This window comes from Osmerus mordax, chromosome 12 (assembly GCF_038355195.1).
Source record: "Osmerus mordax isolate fOsmMor3 chromosome 12, fOsmMor3.pri, whole genome shotgun sequence".
NCBI lineage: Eukaryota > Metazoa > Chordata > Actinopteri > Osmeriformes > Osmeridae > Osmerus > Osmerus mordax.
In genome coordinates this window covers 7,728,301-7,743,562 of record NC_090061.1, presented here as the reverse complement: position 1 = coordinate 7,743,562, position 15,262 = coordinate 7,728,301, and the positions used below count along the sequence as shown (strand labels likewise).

General features: G+C 46.8%; 4 protein-coding genes across 8 annotated transcripts in view; all 4 read right to left on the bottom strand.

The window, feature by feature from the left end:
• Positions 1-15,262, bottom strand: part of LOC136954609 (protocadherin gamma-A11-like) — a 69,087-nt gene that overhangs the window by 12,503 nt on the left and 41,322 nt on the right. For 2 of the 5 annotated variants that reach the window (XM_067248231.1, XM_067248232.1), the window contains exon 1: positions 1,814-4,417. The exons of the other annotated variants lie outside the window; for them this stretch is intronic. In XM_067248231.1, the coding sequence (XP_067104332.1) occupies positions 1,814-4,279 (2,466 nt within the window). In that variant the 5' untranslated portion in view covers positions 4,280-4,417. Of the gene's footprint in view, positions 1-1,813; positions 4,418-15,262 lie in introns of those variants that run through there. 5 annotated transcript variants of the gene reach the window in all.
• Positions 4,541-8,225, bottom strand: LOC136954415 (protocadherin gamma-C5-like). The gene is made up of 2 exons (XM_067248047.1): positions 5,713-8,225; positions 4,541-4,562 (listed from the first exon to the last, which is right to left on the bottom strand). The coding sequence occupies exons 1-2, from the start codon at positions 8,223-8,225 to the stop codon at positions 4,541-4,543; spliced, it is 2,535 nt and encodes an 844-aa protein (XP_067104148.1).
• Positions 8,493-11,691, bottom strand: LOC136954414 (protocadherin gamma-C5-like). The gene is made up of 2 exons (XM_067248046.1): positions 9,241-11,691; positions 8,493-8,513 (listed from the first exon to the last, which is right to left on the bottom strand). The coding sequence occupies exons 1-2, from the start codon at positions 11,689-11,691 to the stop codon at positions 8,493-8,495; spliced, it is 2,472 nt and encodes an 823-aa protein (XP_067104147.1).
• On the bottom strand, positions 12,712-15,180 carry LOC136954413 (protocadherin gamma-C5-like). The gene has a single exon (XM_067248044.1). The coding sequence runs from the start codon at positions 15,178-15,180 to the stop codon at positions 12,712-12,714; it is 2,469 nt and encodes an 822-aa protein (XP_067104145.1).

Below are 15,262 nucleotides of genomic sequence, written 5' to 3'. Positions count from 1 at the left end.
CACAAGTATTACAGTGTTCTAGATCCTTAGGTGCAGTGTTGCAAAGCCCTTGTGAATAAGGAGTGTGACTGGAGGACACTGGGCCATCAGACTTACAAAGGGACAGTTGGACCCCGAGGCCCTGCTAAGATTACACACTGCTGGAAGGCTCTGAGCGCCTGACAGCTCCCTGTTGTGTACACACACACACACACACAGAGACTGATTGCAATCTTTCTGGGGCTCCGGCCCAGTAGTGGACGGTCCTTATGTCGCTGCGGCGCACGTGCGTTAAGCCTTTTCCTCAACTCCATCTCCCTCTCCATCACTCTCTATCTCCCTCCCTCTCTCCCTCTCTCCCTCTCTCCGTTGTCCCCGATCCACACGTGTCACTGGAGCAGGGAGACAGATGGTACCCTGTCAACCCCAGGGACAACACAATTCAAAGAAGGAGGAGAGAGATGAAAGAGAAAGAGAGAGGGAGCTACGGACATGGTAAAATCAAGTCATAACATGAAACAGAGACCTACACAAAAATGATTGAGAAGATATCATGTTAGCCATGCCACCAAATAAGTCCTGCTTTTCAGATTCCTTTAAGAGTAAGAAACTGGAAGAGTAGAGGCACAATCCCTGACTTTATAGAGAGATTAACATAAAAAGAGTGGAGAGAAGGAGGAGGGCATGTACATTCTCCTCACATGAATCATGCTGGAGCACTAGTCTTCCATCTTGAAACCTGATAAGTCTCTCACAAACAGCAAGTGGAGAACACTACTCTTTCTCCTTCTCTCTGGCTTTCTCTCTCTCTCTGTCTCTCTCCCTCTATCTTTCTGTAAACATAGACACATGCAGATTCTATCCACACCCCTACAGCACAGAGTAGAATGGTATTCCTAACAAGTGTTTTGGGAATGCCTGAGCGAGGCCGCGGCTTAAAGAACACACACAGGGCGAGGTCACCGTCGGTCATGTGACCTAGCAGGGTTGGGGGGACAACAGGAAGTCAGAGGTCGCAACAGGAAGTCAGAGGTTAGGACGTGAACCCTGGAATTCCTGTTTTTCAGCCACTGCTTTATTCTTTTACTCCTTCTCCCCCCCTTCTCTTCTTTTCCTTCCTTTACCCTCTTCCTCTCCCTCACACCCATCCTCTTTTCCAGCCATGTGTCTTCTCCCTCCCCCTCTCCTCCTTCCCTCATCCTGTTCTCCTCCACTTCCTATTCACCAGGATCTATTTTCATCTGTCTGTCCTCTCCATCTGTCAAACCAACCCCAATACTCCCCTTACTCTTTTCCATCTATCCCACTCAACCACCCATTCCCCCGCCTTCTCCATTACACTCAAACACCAAATCTCCTTATCTCAATCTCTCTCCATCCATCTATTTATTTGTAGAACACTCATTCCCTGATTCTGGAAGCCAGAGAGAGCGACTACATCCAGTAGCCTTGGGTCAGATTAAATATTAAACCGTTCTTCATTTCCTCTCTGCAGTGGAGACGACACAGTTTTAAGTGCTAACTCACCACACGCATTCTAAAGAGAGGAATTACGCTTAGGAAAAATGCTGCATAGATACGTGACTCAGACAATCTGGGTCAGAATGTAGCTGCACGCGTTGGCATGTCAATACAGTTCTGTAACTATGTTCTGATCATTAAGCTGCCATGTAAGAACCTTTCTTTTCCATACTTATACCAACGGCTGAGGTTTTTCTAGATTCGATAGCTAAGTTGCATTGCCAACAAACCTCACTGGTCCAAAAACACCTTTTTTGATCATGGTGGAGTAACCCCCAAAAGACCCTGCCAGCCCCTGCCCCCCAGCCCTCACCTCATTGGCTGAGTTCATAAGGTGCTTCCTGTTGAGAGTCATGCTGAGCGTGTTATTGTGACTCAGCATGGGCGTCTTGACGAACACAAAGTCGCTCCGACTGGAGAGGGTGGAGTAGCAGGGTCTGTAGGTGCGCGTGTTGGGCTCCTGAGAGCCCCCCACCACCTCCATGTAGCGGATGGGCCCGTCCGTGTTGAGCTGGAGGTGGAGGTCCTTGCTGGGTCTCTGGTGGTAGGCTCGGTGGGGGCGATGGCGCTCGTAGCAGCAGCAGGAGCCTCCCCCGGGCTCGCGGCGCCGGAGGCAGCGTACCAGGAGGATGACGCAGGTGACGAAGGACACGAAGGACACGGACGCCAGGGAGATGATGAGGTACAGCGTGATGTCCGTCATGCCGCCGCGCCGCGAGATGATCGACGTCTTGCGCGAGTCGGAGGCCTTCTCGCCTCCGCCCGCCCCCTTCTCCTCCACCGTCACCTTGATGTCCACCGTGGTGGAGAGTGGAGGCTCGCCGTTGTCCTGGATGACCACGGTGATGTCGTAAGCCAAGCCTGCCTCCTCCTCGGCCAGCTTGCGCGCCGTGCGGAGCTCGCCAGTGTGGGGGGTGATGCGGAACAGCCCGGCATTAGGGCCTGGGGTGATGGAGTAGAAGAGCCATGCGTTATGGCCACTGTCTGGGTCCACCCCCACCAGCTTGTTAATAAGATATCCAGGCTCTGCTGACTGGGGCACGCTGAACTGCAGTCCTGTGTCCTTGAGGAAGGGGGGGTGGACCATGATGGGGGCGTTATCGTTCTGGTCCACCACGAACACGTGCACGGTGACGTTGGCGGTCCGGGGAGGGGTGCCGGCGTCCCGTGCCTGCACCTCGATGCGGAAGGCGTTGAGCTGTTCGTGGTCCAGGGAACGCATGCTGTAGATCTGTCCACTGTCAGGGTTGATGTACACGTAGGAGGACACTGAAGATCCCTGCACCAGGCTGGGGAGGATGGAGTAGGAGATGCGAGCGTTGTCCCCCACGTCCGGGTCCGAGGCCGTCACCACGGCAATGGGGGTGCTGGGGACGTTGTTTTCAGGTACGTCCACCGAGTAGGAGGGCTGGGAAAAGGAAGGAGCGTTGTCGTTGACGTCCGACAGCTTAACCACGAAGGTTGCCTGCGACGACAGGGGCGGGGAGCCGCCATCCAACGCCATGATGACCACTGTGTACTCCGGGACGTTCTCACGGTCCAGGTTGCCGTCAGTGATGAGGTTGTAGTGTTCCCCGAAGGCGGAGTTTAGTTTAAATGGCAGCCCTTGTTGTACCTTTAACGTTACTTCACCATTCTTACCGGAGTCTAGGTCCCGGGCGCTAATGAGAGCGATGACCGTGCCTGGAGCTGCATCCTCTCTGATGGGACTGGTCACTGATGTCAATGTCACCTCCGGGGTGTTGTCATTGACATCAGTGATGTCCACTATAACGTTACAAGATCCCTCCATGGCGGGGGTTCCTCCATCCCTGGCCTGCACTGTGATGTGATAATCATTAGCTGCCTCGTAATCCACGTCACCGTTCACACTGATCTCCCCGGTTTTAGGATTCACACTGAAAAGCTTGAGTACGCGATCCGGCGTGTATTTACTAAAAAGGAACGATATCTCTCCATTCAGGCCGTTATCAGCGTCCGTCGCATTCAATTTTGTTACTAAAGTGCCCGGTGCTACATTCTCCAACAGGTTGACTCTCGTCACCGGCTCGTCAAAGACAGGTGCATTGTCATTCACGTCTAGAATTTTTATGAGCAGAAAGGTCGAGCCTGATTTCTCCGGCTGTCCCCCGTCTACGGCAGTAAGCAACAGGCGAAACGAGGCCTGCTTTTCCCTATCCAGCGCTTTCTCCAAAACTAACTCTGGAAATTTACTACCGTCACTTTTCGTTTCCACATTCAACACAAAACAGTCGTTCGGTGCAAGGTGATAAGTGCGCAAAGAGTTGATACCCACGTCGGGGTCGTGCGCGCTCTCCAATCGGAAGCGGGTTCCCGGTGCTGCTGCTTCAGATATTTCCAAGGAAATGTTCTTGTTTGAGAACTGCGGAGCATTGTCATTCACGTCTACGATTTCCACCAAAACACGATAAATTTGTAAAGGAGCCTCAAGTACAATCTCAAGATGTAACGAACATGTTAGGCTAAGTTCGCACATGTGTTCTCTGTCAATAGTCTGCCTAATGACCAAATCACCGGTCGCCTGGTTTACCTCAAAGTACTGTGCGTTAGATTCCGAAACGACGCGTAATTTTCTTTGAATTATCTTTTGAATGGTCAGACCCAAATCCTTAGCGATGTTCCCGACGACGGAGTCCGGTTTCAGTTCCTCCGAAATGGAATAACTGAGCTGGGCGGACGCACTCGAGAGGCACGCCAGGGAAAAACACAGCCTCAGCACGGGCCACCCTCCGGAGCGCTTCCCCTGTCTGCGTTCCATTGTGAGAGTGATGCCCCGGGACGGGCGATGGAAAAGTTTTACGTCCTTCTTTTACCATAACCCATCCATATTCTCATTAAAACGACGTTACCAGGCCATCGGTAAACACTTCCGTTTGAGAAAAAGAGCGATGGGAAGTTTAGAAGTAATCATGACGTCCTAGTTCTATGTGGAAAATATAGGAGAAAAAAGTTCGACTCCGGTGCCTCTGCTAAAACTCTCAACTCTGGCTCCTCCACTCCCTTCCCCACATGGGCGGGGTCAGACCACAAAGGCTCGTCTCCTATTGGCGCAGAATTCCGAGAAGAGTTCCCCCATGCAACAGACTCGATGAGCACTGAATGAAACTTTACAGACGCACATCTCACTGTCAAGAAAGCTGGACATGTATGCATACAGGCTTTTTTTTTACTTGGAAAGAGCTAGGGAATATTGGAACTGCAATCAAAGTAGTAAGTAGGCTAAATATAGATTGTATATTGCCTATTGTTAAACATTACGTGTTCTTTCAGAGAGCGGATAGAATTGAAAGCATGATAGAACATTGTACCAACTTCTTGTTTTGTGTCAGGAACAGATGCCTTTGTTGCCAATTTATTTATATAGAAAATAGCAAGGTATTTTGTCCAACTGTTATGATGAAGCTACCCGCAAGGCGGCATAGTTTCCTAAGTAATCCAGCCCCCCAACCCCCAACCCCTCTACCGACAGACATGTCTAAGAATGCAGAGCAGATTTTGGAGAGGATGCAGCCATTAGCCTGACTGAAGTGACATACTGATGTGTGGCACATGTCTGCCCTTCATCCTGCCTATTCAGCAATGTACTACTACATCATGGACCCATACTAACCCATAGCAAGACATGGAAAAAGGGAGGAGACCGTTCAATGATTTTTGTGTCAATGAATATCTTATTCCTATAATACAATAATGTGAATGATAAAACATTGGTATCAGCGTGATATTAAAATGATTTCCTGTACGGTTATTTCACAAAAGTGTAGGCCTATCAGACTGAATAAGATATGGAAAAAAAAGTGTGTTCAATGAAACGCAAAGTAATTAGCTTTTCAACAGATTGTTATGGACATAGACTAAAAGTAAGCGTTTAAAAAAAAGAAAAGAAAAGTAGGCTGTGCCTTTGGTTGGCCTACACTGACTGAATTGAATTTGAAGTTGCAAAGGCCAGGGATTCTAACCACCATAACGTCACGTAAAAGGAGTCAGATGGCTGAGCGGTGAGGGAGTCGGGCTAGTAATATAAGGTTGCCTGTTCGATTCCCAGCCGTGCAAAATGACGTTGTGTCCTTGGGCAAGGCACTTCACCCTACTTGCTTCGGGGTGAATGTCCCTGTACTTACTGTAAGTCGCTCTGGATAAGAGCGTCTGCTAAATGACTAAATGTAAAATGTAAATGTAAATGTAACTGACGCAACGTCGGTGACGTCACAATACGTGTAAAGACTGTTGCGCGCCATAAAGTTGGATTCTCTGCTCACCTGCTGGCTCTCAAAGGTCCAGGCGCTGTCAGGTAAAGACGCGTCTAGAACGTTGATCATCTCCTTAAAGTCAGTGGTGCTGCTGGGCTTAACGAAGGTGAAATCACTGAACTCTGACATGGGAGAGAGGCAGGACCTGAACGATTGACTCTGAGACAACATGTCCCCTCCCAGGACCTCGACGTACTTAATAGGCCCGTCACTGTTGAGCTGGATCTGCAGGTTTCTGTTGGGGTTCGTGTAGCCGTCATAGTCGGCCCGTCTCATGCAACAACTGCCGCTGCTGTTTTTAACGCACCTCACAGTTAAGATAACAAAAGTCAGCACAGAAAGAACGGAAACCGAGGCCAGAGAGAGGATGAGATAGAGGGTGATTCTACCGTTTTTCTTACTGGGCTCAGGCGCTTTCTGTCGGAGGTCTAAGATGGGCTCGTGTAGCCCGTCCTCTATCAGTATGGCCACCGTGACCGTGGTTGACTGGACCGGCTCCCCGTCGTCTTTTATCTCTATAAGCAGCCTCTGAGAGGAGTCATCCTGCTCAGACACAGCGCGTTTAGTCCTCACCTCCCCCGTGTAAATATTGACACTGAACAGAGACGCATCTGTGGCCTCCGCCAGTTTATAGGAGATCCAGGCGTTGTGGCCCGAGTCTGCGTCCACGGCCGTCACCTTGGTAACCAGGTGGCCTGCTTTAGCGGAGCGGGGCATATTCTGATGAGAGAGCGAGCCCAGGGCAGCGGAGGGGTAAATAACAGCGGGGGCATTGTCGTTCTGGTCCAGGATAAAAACATGGACGGTGGCGTTGCTGCTCAAAGATGGAGAGCCGTGGTCCTTTGCCTGCACCTGAATCTGAAACACCTTGAGTTTCTCATAGTCGAACGAGTGCATACTGTAGATGCTGCCGTTATCAGAGTTCATGTATACATAGGAGGACACAGACACGTCCTGCACCTTGGAGTCCAGGATGGTGTACGAGATCTTGGCATTGTCTCCTAAATCCAGGTCAGTCGCGGATATCGAGTAGAGTATGGAGCCTGGTAATCCATTCTCTTTCAAATACACATTATATGAGGGATGGCTAAATTTAGGAGGGTTGTCGTTTACATCAGTGATACTAACAGGTATTGTTTTTTTCGTGGTGAGGGGAGGAGAGCCAGAATCAGTGGCTGTTATCTCAATATTATACTGTGAGAAACTCTCTCGGTCTAACACCCCACTGCTTACAAGTATGTAATTATTGGAAAAAGACGGTTTCAGAGTGAAAGGGTAGCCATTGGGGAGTTGTAACGTTACTTTACCGTTATCCCCAGAGTCAAGGTCTCGGGCGCTAATTAAAGCCACTACAGTGTCCCTAGGTGCGTCCTCGGGAACTGGGCTTGGTTGAGAAGTGAGAATAATCTCGGGTGCATTGTCATTTACATCTATAATCTCTAACTGGACACTGCAATGCCCCTCCATTTCCGGGGTGCCTTTATCTTTAGCACTGATATCAAATTCATAGTTAGCGACTGTTTCAAAATCTAACGCGCCTTTCAAAAAGATTTCACCTGTAACTGAATTAATATCAAATGTTGAAAGCACGGAATCAGAAGTACGCTCACTGAATGCATATTGTAACTCCCCGTTTTGACCCTCATCAACATCTGTAGCTTTAAGCTTTGCGACAAATGTGCCTCTTTTAGTATTTTCTGAAACCGAAACCTTGTAGACGGACTTTTCAAATAATGGGATGTTATCGTTTACATCTAGGACAGTGATAGTTATCTGTGTTGTTCCAGATCGGACAGGATTTCCTCCGTCTACAGCTGTCAATAACAACTGGTGCACAGGTTTTTTCTCTCTGTCAAGCAGTCTCTCCAAAACCAGCTCAGGAACTTTTCGCCCGTTTTTAAGTTCTTTTATCTTTAAATCAAAACAATCGTCTTTACTTAAAATATATGATTTAAGAGAGTTGCTTCCAACATCAGGGTCTTCTGCAATCTCTAATGGTAAGCGAACACCCGCAACAGTGGATTCAGCGATTTTGAGATTGAGTTCTCGAGTGAGGAAATTGGGAGAATTATCATTTATGTCTCGTATTTCTACCTCAATACGATGTAACTGTAAGGGGTTCTCAATGACAATCTGCAGCGGTAACACGCAGCTCGTGCTTTGTCCACATAAAGTCTCTCTGTCTATCCTTTCATTGACGACCAGCTCGCCCTTTACCGCATCCACTCGGAAATACTGCTTACCAGCCTCGGAGGCGACGCGCAATTTACGGTCAAAAATCTCAGACAGTCCCAAGCCCAGATCTTTGGCTAGATTTCCTACAACAGAACCCTGTTTCAGTTCCTCAGAGATGGTATAGCGAGTCTGTCCGTCAATTGTTCTCCAGAAGAGAAAGAAAATATGCCACCAAAGAGCCAACCACCTCCAGTCTCGGTATCCCATTCTCTTTGTCATCCCTCATCCGTTACAACACAATTCGCCGAAATGTCCTCCAAATAGATGTTCATATCAGATTCCAAGACAAAAATAAATAAATAAATAAATAAATTTCCTTTGTCATTTTCCCAAAGTATTTGCTAGAATAAAGGCTGTAACTGCCATTTGATATTCCATCATCGTGTGTATACCAGCATCTCTCTCTTTCCTCCAGCTCTGAGCATCGTAGGGTTACGGTGCTGTGGCTGGGGGGAGGGAGTAGATCTCTTTGTACAGTTCTGCATCCTATTGGTGCACAGCTCCCATCTGTAACACCCAATAGGGGGTAGAAAGAACGGTGCTCTTAAAGTCATAGCAGCCCATAAGCTTTCATGAACTTGCACAGGATAGGCAGAGAAACAACCATTTGCAGTGTAGTTATTGAGCTATACTTCCAAAAGCAAGAATATTTTTGTATGTACACTTATGCCAGACTACAATATGATTTCTCCAAGTATTGTTGTAAATATAGCAATTGGGATGGAGCTCTATTCAGGGTCTGTCTGAATGCTCGGCTAAATAAACAGTCATTCATAAACCCCACTGTGGTTTCATGCAGAGTCGCTGTCCACATCGATGGTGCTGAAAAGATAACCCCCGCAAAGCTGAGCCTAGACTTTCAACTGGCATTGCGCAGGTCAAACAGTGCACATTGTGCTGTAATAGAGCTGCGAGCTGAAATGAGATTAACTTAAACACACCACCACAAAGCAGAAAAGGAATAGAATATGAGTTTTAAAACGAGCTAGAGCAACGAAACCGAAAAGTCGTGTTGTTGACTGATTGATGGAAAGTGAGAACATCGTCAATAAATTGTCTCCACTTGTCACAGATGATAGTTTACGCCACACAGTTTAGAGTTCTAGTGTTTGAGAAATAAAAAGTGCACAATTAAATTAATTTCATCATATGTCATATAATGTGACACTTCAGGTTAAATGCGATAAAAGTAAACCCACAATGTTCAGCGTCATGAATATTTTTTTCTTCTCACCTGCTGGCTCTCAAAGGTCCAGGCGTTGTCGGGTAAGGACGCGTCTAGAACGTTGATCATCTCCTTAAAGTCAGTGGTGCTGCTGGGCTTAACGAAGGTGAAATCACTGAACTCTGACATGGGAGAGAGGCAGGACCTGAACGACTGACTCTGAGACAACATGTCCCCTCCCAGGACCTCCACGTACTTAATAGGCCCGTCACTGTTGAGCTGGATCTGCAGGTTTCTGTTGGGGTTCGTGTAGCCGTCATAGTCGGCCCGTCCCATGCAGCAACTACTGCTGCTCCTGCTGTTTTTAACGCACCTCACAGTTAAGATAACAAAAGTCAGCACAGAAAGAACGGACACCGAGGCCAGAGAGAGAATCAGATAGAGGGTGATTCTACCGTTTTTCTTACTGGGCTCAGGCGCTTTCTGTCGGAGGTCTAAGATGGGCTCGTGTAGCCCGTCCTCTATCAGTATTGCCACCGTGACCGTGGTTGACTGGACCGGCTCCCCGTCGTCTTTTATCTCTATAAGCAGCCTCTGAGAGGAGTCATCCTGCTCAGACACAGCGCGTTTAGTCCTCACCTCCCCCGTGTAAATATTGACACTGAACAGAGACGCATCTGTGGCCTCCGCCAGTTTATAGGAGATCCAGGCGTTGTGGCCCGAGTCTGCGTCCACGGCCGTCACCTTGGTAACCAGGTGGCCTCCTTTAGCGGAGCGGGGCATCTTCTGGTGAGAGAGCGAGCCCAGTGCAGTGGAGGGGTAAATAACAGCGGGGGCATTGTCATTCTGGTCCAGGATAAAAATATGGACAGTGGCGTTGCTGCTCAAGGATGGAGAGCCGTGGTCCTTTGCCTGCACCTGAATCTGAAACACCTTGAGTTTCTCATAGTCGAACGAGTGCATACTGTAGATGCTTCCGTTATCAGAGTTCATGTATACATAGGAGGACACAGACACGTCCTGTACCTTGGAGTCCAGGATGGAGTAAGAGATCTTGGCATTGTCTCCCAAATCTGGATCCATAGCTGACACTGAACATAATATTTTACCAGGCGGATAATTCTCTTTCACATTGACTGTGTAGGAGCGTTGAGAAAACACTGGTGGGAAATCATTTACGTCTGAAATGTCAACGATAATTTCCTTGACTGCTGTCAGTGGTGGTGAACCTGCATCAGAGGCCATTATCTTAATTCTGTATTGGGGATTTTTCTCCCTATCGAGTTTGGAATCAGTCACTAGCGCATAATGATCAGAAAAAGACGGCTTCAATTTAAAGGGGCAATCTGTCGGCAAACGTAAACTTGTTTTGCCATTGTTGCCTGAATCGATGTCTTTCGCATTAATTAAAGCAACTACGCTGCCTATGGGAGAGTCCTCTCTTATTGGAGTTGATAAAGAAGCGAGGATAATCTCAGGAGAATTGTCATTCACGTCTTGAATCTGCACCTGCACAGTACAATGGCCTTGCATCTTAGGTGTTCCCTTGTCAGATGCCCTAACGTCAAAATCATATTTACTACACAGTTCGTAGTCCACTACACCATTAACAGATATTGCACCGCTTTTCGTATGAATATGAAATGTTTTGAGGACACTTTCTGATGTATCCTCAGCAAATGAGTACACGACCTCGCCGTTCTCCCCGTCGTCAATATCAACAGCTTTAACCTTTAAAATGACGGTCCCTCTTTCCATGTCTTCTCTGAGAGGGACTTCGTAAAGCAATTTCTCAAACTGTGGAGCATTATCGTTATTGTCTAGAACATTAATAGTGATCTCTGTCGTTCCTGAACGGACTGGATTCCCTCCGTCTGTGGCAGTGAGAATTAGCTTATGCTCTAGCAGTTTCTCTCTGTCTAACTGTTTCTGTAACACCATCTCTGGAACTTTTATTCCGTCTTTGCTGTTTTTTACGTTCAATGCAAAATGTTCATTTTGACTTAGTTTGTAGGATTTTAATGCATTTGTGCCTACATCGGGGTCCGCGGCGCCTTTCAGGGGAAACCGCGTTCCAGAAACAGTGGATTCAGCTATATCTAAAACATGCTCAGTCTTGGCAAAGACAGGTCCATTATCATTGATATCCTGTATTTCTACTTCCACCCGAAACGACTGTAACGGCTCGTCGATTATTACTTGCAAAGGCAAAACACAGCTCGCGCTTTGCCCGCATAAAGTCTCTCTGTCTATTCTCTCATTGACGACTAGCTCGCCCTTCCCCACATCCACTCTGAAATACTGCTTAGCAGCCTCGGAGGCGACGCGCAGTTTACGATCAAAAATCTCTGACAGTCCCAGGCCTAGATCTTTAGCTAGGTTCCCTACAACAGAGCCCTGTTTCACTTCCTCCGGGATAGTATAGCGAGTCTGTCCGTCAATTGTACTCCACAAGAGAAAGAAAATATGCCACCAAAGAGCCAACCACCTCCAGTCTCGGTATCCCATTCTCTTTGTCATCCCTCATCCGTTACAACACAATTTGTCCAGATGTATTTTCCTCCAAACAGAAATTCAAATCAAATTCCAAGATAAAAAAAACATGCTTCTTTAGTCATTTTCCAATATATTTACTTGATTAAAGGATGTAACTGCCATTTGATATTCCATCATCGTGTGTATACCAGCATCTCTCTCCTCCAGCTCTGAGCATCGTAGGGTTACGGTGCTGGGGCTGGGGGGAGGGAGTAGATCTCTTTGTACAGTGCTGCATACTATTGGTGCACAGCTCCCATCTGTAACACCCAATAAGGGCTAGAGAGAACGGTGCTCTTAAAGCCACAGCTGCCCGTAAGCTCTCATCATGTGACACAAAAGATGTTGGATAGAGAAACAACCATTTGCAGTAATCAGTCAACATTAATTCCTAAGGGAAGCATATTTTGCATTTTTTTTTGTCAGACTACAATATGTTTGCTCAAAGTACTGTTGCAAATAACAATGGGATGAAGCTCTATCTGGGGTTTGTTTCAATGTTAGGCACTAAAGGAACAGTCTTTTACAAACCCCACTGTGGTCTCACACAGAGTCGCTTTCCACATTGATGGTGCTGAAAAGATAAACCCCATAAAGCTGAGCCTAGACTTTACAACTGGCAGTACGCAGGTCAAACAGCACACATTATCCTGTAATAAAGCTGTGAGCTGGAATGAGATTAACTTGAACAAATCACCACTCAGCAAAAAAACATATAAACTATTAACTGAAAAGTGACCTACAACAACGAAACCAAAAAGGCTGGCGTGTGTTGTTGACTGATTGATGGAAAATTAGTAAAACATCAAAATATTGTCCCACTGGTCACAGATGACAGTTTACATCACAACATTTAGAGATTGAGTGTAAAAAATACAAATAAAAAGTTAAATGAGTGTGCAGGTACATTTATTTTGTGATATGTCAGTATAATTATAAAATCATGGGATGTGACACTTTCAATAAATGTGTTGAAGGTTAAGATAAACCCTAGAATGTTCAGATTCACACTATTTTATTTCTTCTCACCTGCTGGCTCTCAAAGGTCCAGGCACTGTCGGGTAAAGACGCGTCTAGAACGTTGATCATCTCCTTAAAGTCAGTGGTGCTGCTGGGCTTAACGAAGGTGAAATCACTGAACTCTGACATGGGAGAGAGGCAGGACCTGAACGATTGACTCTGAGACAACATGTCCCCTCCCAGGACCTCGACGTACTTAATAGGCCCGTCACTGTTGAGCTGGATCTGCAGGTTTCTGTTGGGGTTCGTGTAGCCGTCATAGTCGGCCCGTCTCATGCAACAACTGCCGCTGCTGTTTTTAACGCACCTCACAGTTAAGATAACAAAAGTCAGCACAGAAAGAACGGAAACCGAGGCCAGAGAGAGGATGAGATAGAGGGTGATTCTACCGTTTTTCTTACTGGGCTCAGGCGCTTTCTGTCGGAGGTCTAAGATGGGCTCGTGTAGCCCGTCCTCTATCAGTATGGCCACCGTGACCGTGGTTGACTGGACCGGCTCCCCGTCGTCTTTTATCTCTATAAGCAGCCTCTGAGAGGAGTCATCCTGCTCAGACACAGCGCGTTTAGTCCTCACCTCCCCCGTGTAAATATTGACACTGAACAGAGACGCATCTGTGGCCTCCGCCAGTTTATAGGAGATCCAGGCGTTGTGGCCCGAGTCTGCGTCCACGGCCGTCACCTTGGTAACCAGGTGGCCTGCTTTAGCGGAGCGGGGCATATTCTGATGAGAGAGCGAGCCCAGGGCAGCGGAGGGGTAAATAACAGCGGGGGCATTGTCATTCTGGTCCAGAATAAAAACATGGACAGTGGCGTTGCTGCTCAAAGATGGAGAGCCGTGGTCCTTTGCCTGCACCTGAATCTGAAACACCTTGAGTTTCTCATAGTCGAACGAGTGCATGCTGTAGATGCTGCCATTATCAGAGTTCATGTATACATAGGAGGACACAGACACGTCCTGCACCTTGGAGTCCAGGATGGAGTAAGAGAACTTGGCATTATCTCCCAAATCTGGATCCATAGCTGACACTGAACATAATATTTTACCAGGTGGATTATTCTCTTTCACATAGACTGTGTAGGAGCGTTGAGAAAACACTGGTGGAAAATCATTTACGTCTGAAATGTCTACAATAATTTCCTTGACTGCTGTCAGCGATGGTGAACCCGCATCAGAGGCAATTATCTTAATTATGTACTGGGGATTCACTTCTCTGTCTAGTTTAGAGTCTGTCACTAGTGCATAATGGTCAGAAAATGACTGCTTTAATTTAAAGGGACAAACTGTCGGCAAACTTAAACTAGTTTTACCATTGTTGCCTGAATCTATGTCTTTCGCATTAATTAAAGCGACCACGCTGCCGATGGGAGAGTCCTCTCTTACAGGACTAGATAGAGAAGTGAGGATAATCTCAGGAGAGTTGTCATTTACGTCTTGAATCTGCACCTGTACGGTACATTGTCCGTCCATCGCAGGTGTCCCTTTATCACTCGCTCTGATGTCAAAATCATATTTACTACATTGTTCAAAGTCCAGTACATCATTAACAAATATGTCGCCAGTCTCAGGATTAATATAAAATATTTTTAAGACAGTCTCGGATGTATCCTCAGCAAACGAATAAGATACTTCACCGTTCTCTCCTTCGTCAAGATCGACAGCTTTAACCGTCAAAATAACTGTTCCTTTCTTCGCATCTTCTTTAACAGGAATTTCATACAGAGCCTTTTGAAATTGAGGGGGGTTATCATTAATGTCTAGAACATTTATTGTAATCTCTGTTGTTCCTGATCGGACAAGGTTGCCCCCGTCTAAAGCAGTCAGTATTAGTTTATGAGCTGGTTGCTTTTCTCTGTCCAACAGTTTTTGTAACACCAACTCAGGTATTTTTATTCCATCTTTGTTGGTTTTTACATTCAAAGCAAAGTGCTCGTTCTGATTCAATTTGTACGATTTCAATGCATTTGTGCCTACATCAGGATCTGCTGCGCCTTTTAATGTAAACCGTCTTCCAACAGCAGTGGATTCTGCTAAATTCAAAACATTCTCGAACTTGGCAAAGACTGGTCCATTGTCATTCATATCCTGTATTTCCACTTCTACACGAAACAACTGTAACGGCTCGTCGATTATTACTTGCAAAGGCAAAACACAGCTCGCACTTTGTCCGCACAAAGTCTCTCTGTCTATTCTCTCATTGACGACTAGCTCGCCCTTCCCCGCATCCACTCTGAAATACTGCTTACCAGCCTCGGAGGCGACGCGCAGTTTACGATCAAAAATTTCAGATAGTCCCAAGCCCAGATCTTTAGCTAGGTTCCCTACAACAGAGCCCTGTTTCAGTTCCTCAAAGATGGTATAGCGAGTCTGTCCGTCAATTGTTCTCCACAAGAGAAAGAAAATATGCCACCAAAGAGCCAACCACCTCCAGTCTCGGTATCCCATTCTCTTTGTCATCCCTTATCCGTTACAACACAATTCGCCCGAATATATTTTCTTCCAAACAAAGGTTCATATCAAATTTCAAGACAAAAAATAG

Bases quoted from the DNA above. Each gene is read 5' to 3' on its own strand.
- LOC136954415 (XM_067248047.1), bottom strand. From the start codon at position 8,225: ATGACAAAGAGAATGGGATACCGAGACTGGAGGTGGTTGGCTCTTTGG. The intron at 4,563-5,712 runs GTCAGTTACATT...CTGCGCCAATAG, and splicing joins TGTGACGTCACCGACGTTGC to GAGACGAGCCTTTGTGGTCT.
- LOC136954413 (XM_067248044.1), bottom strand. From the start codon at position 15,180: ATGACAAAGAGAATGGGATACCGAGACTGGAGGTGGTTGGCTCTTTGG.
- LOC136954414 (XM_067248046.1), bottom strand. From the start codon at position 11,691: ATGACAAAGAGAATGGGATACCGAGACTGGAGGTGGTTGGCTCTTTGG. The intron at 8,514-9,240 runs GTGAGAAGAAAA...TGGGTGTTACAG, and splicing joins GGACCTTTGAGAGCCAGCAG to ATGGGAGCTGTGCACCAATA.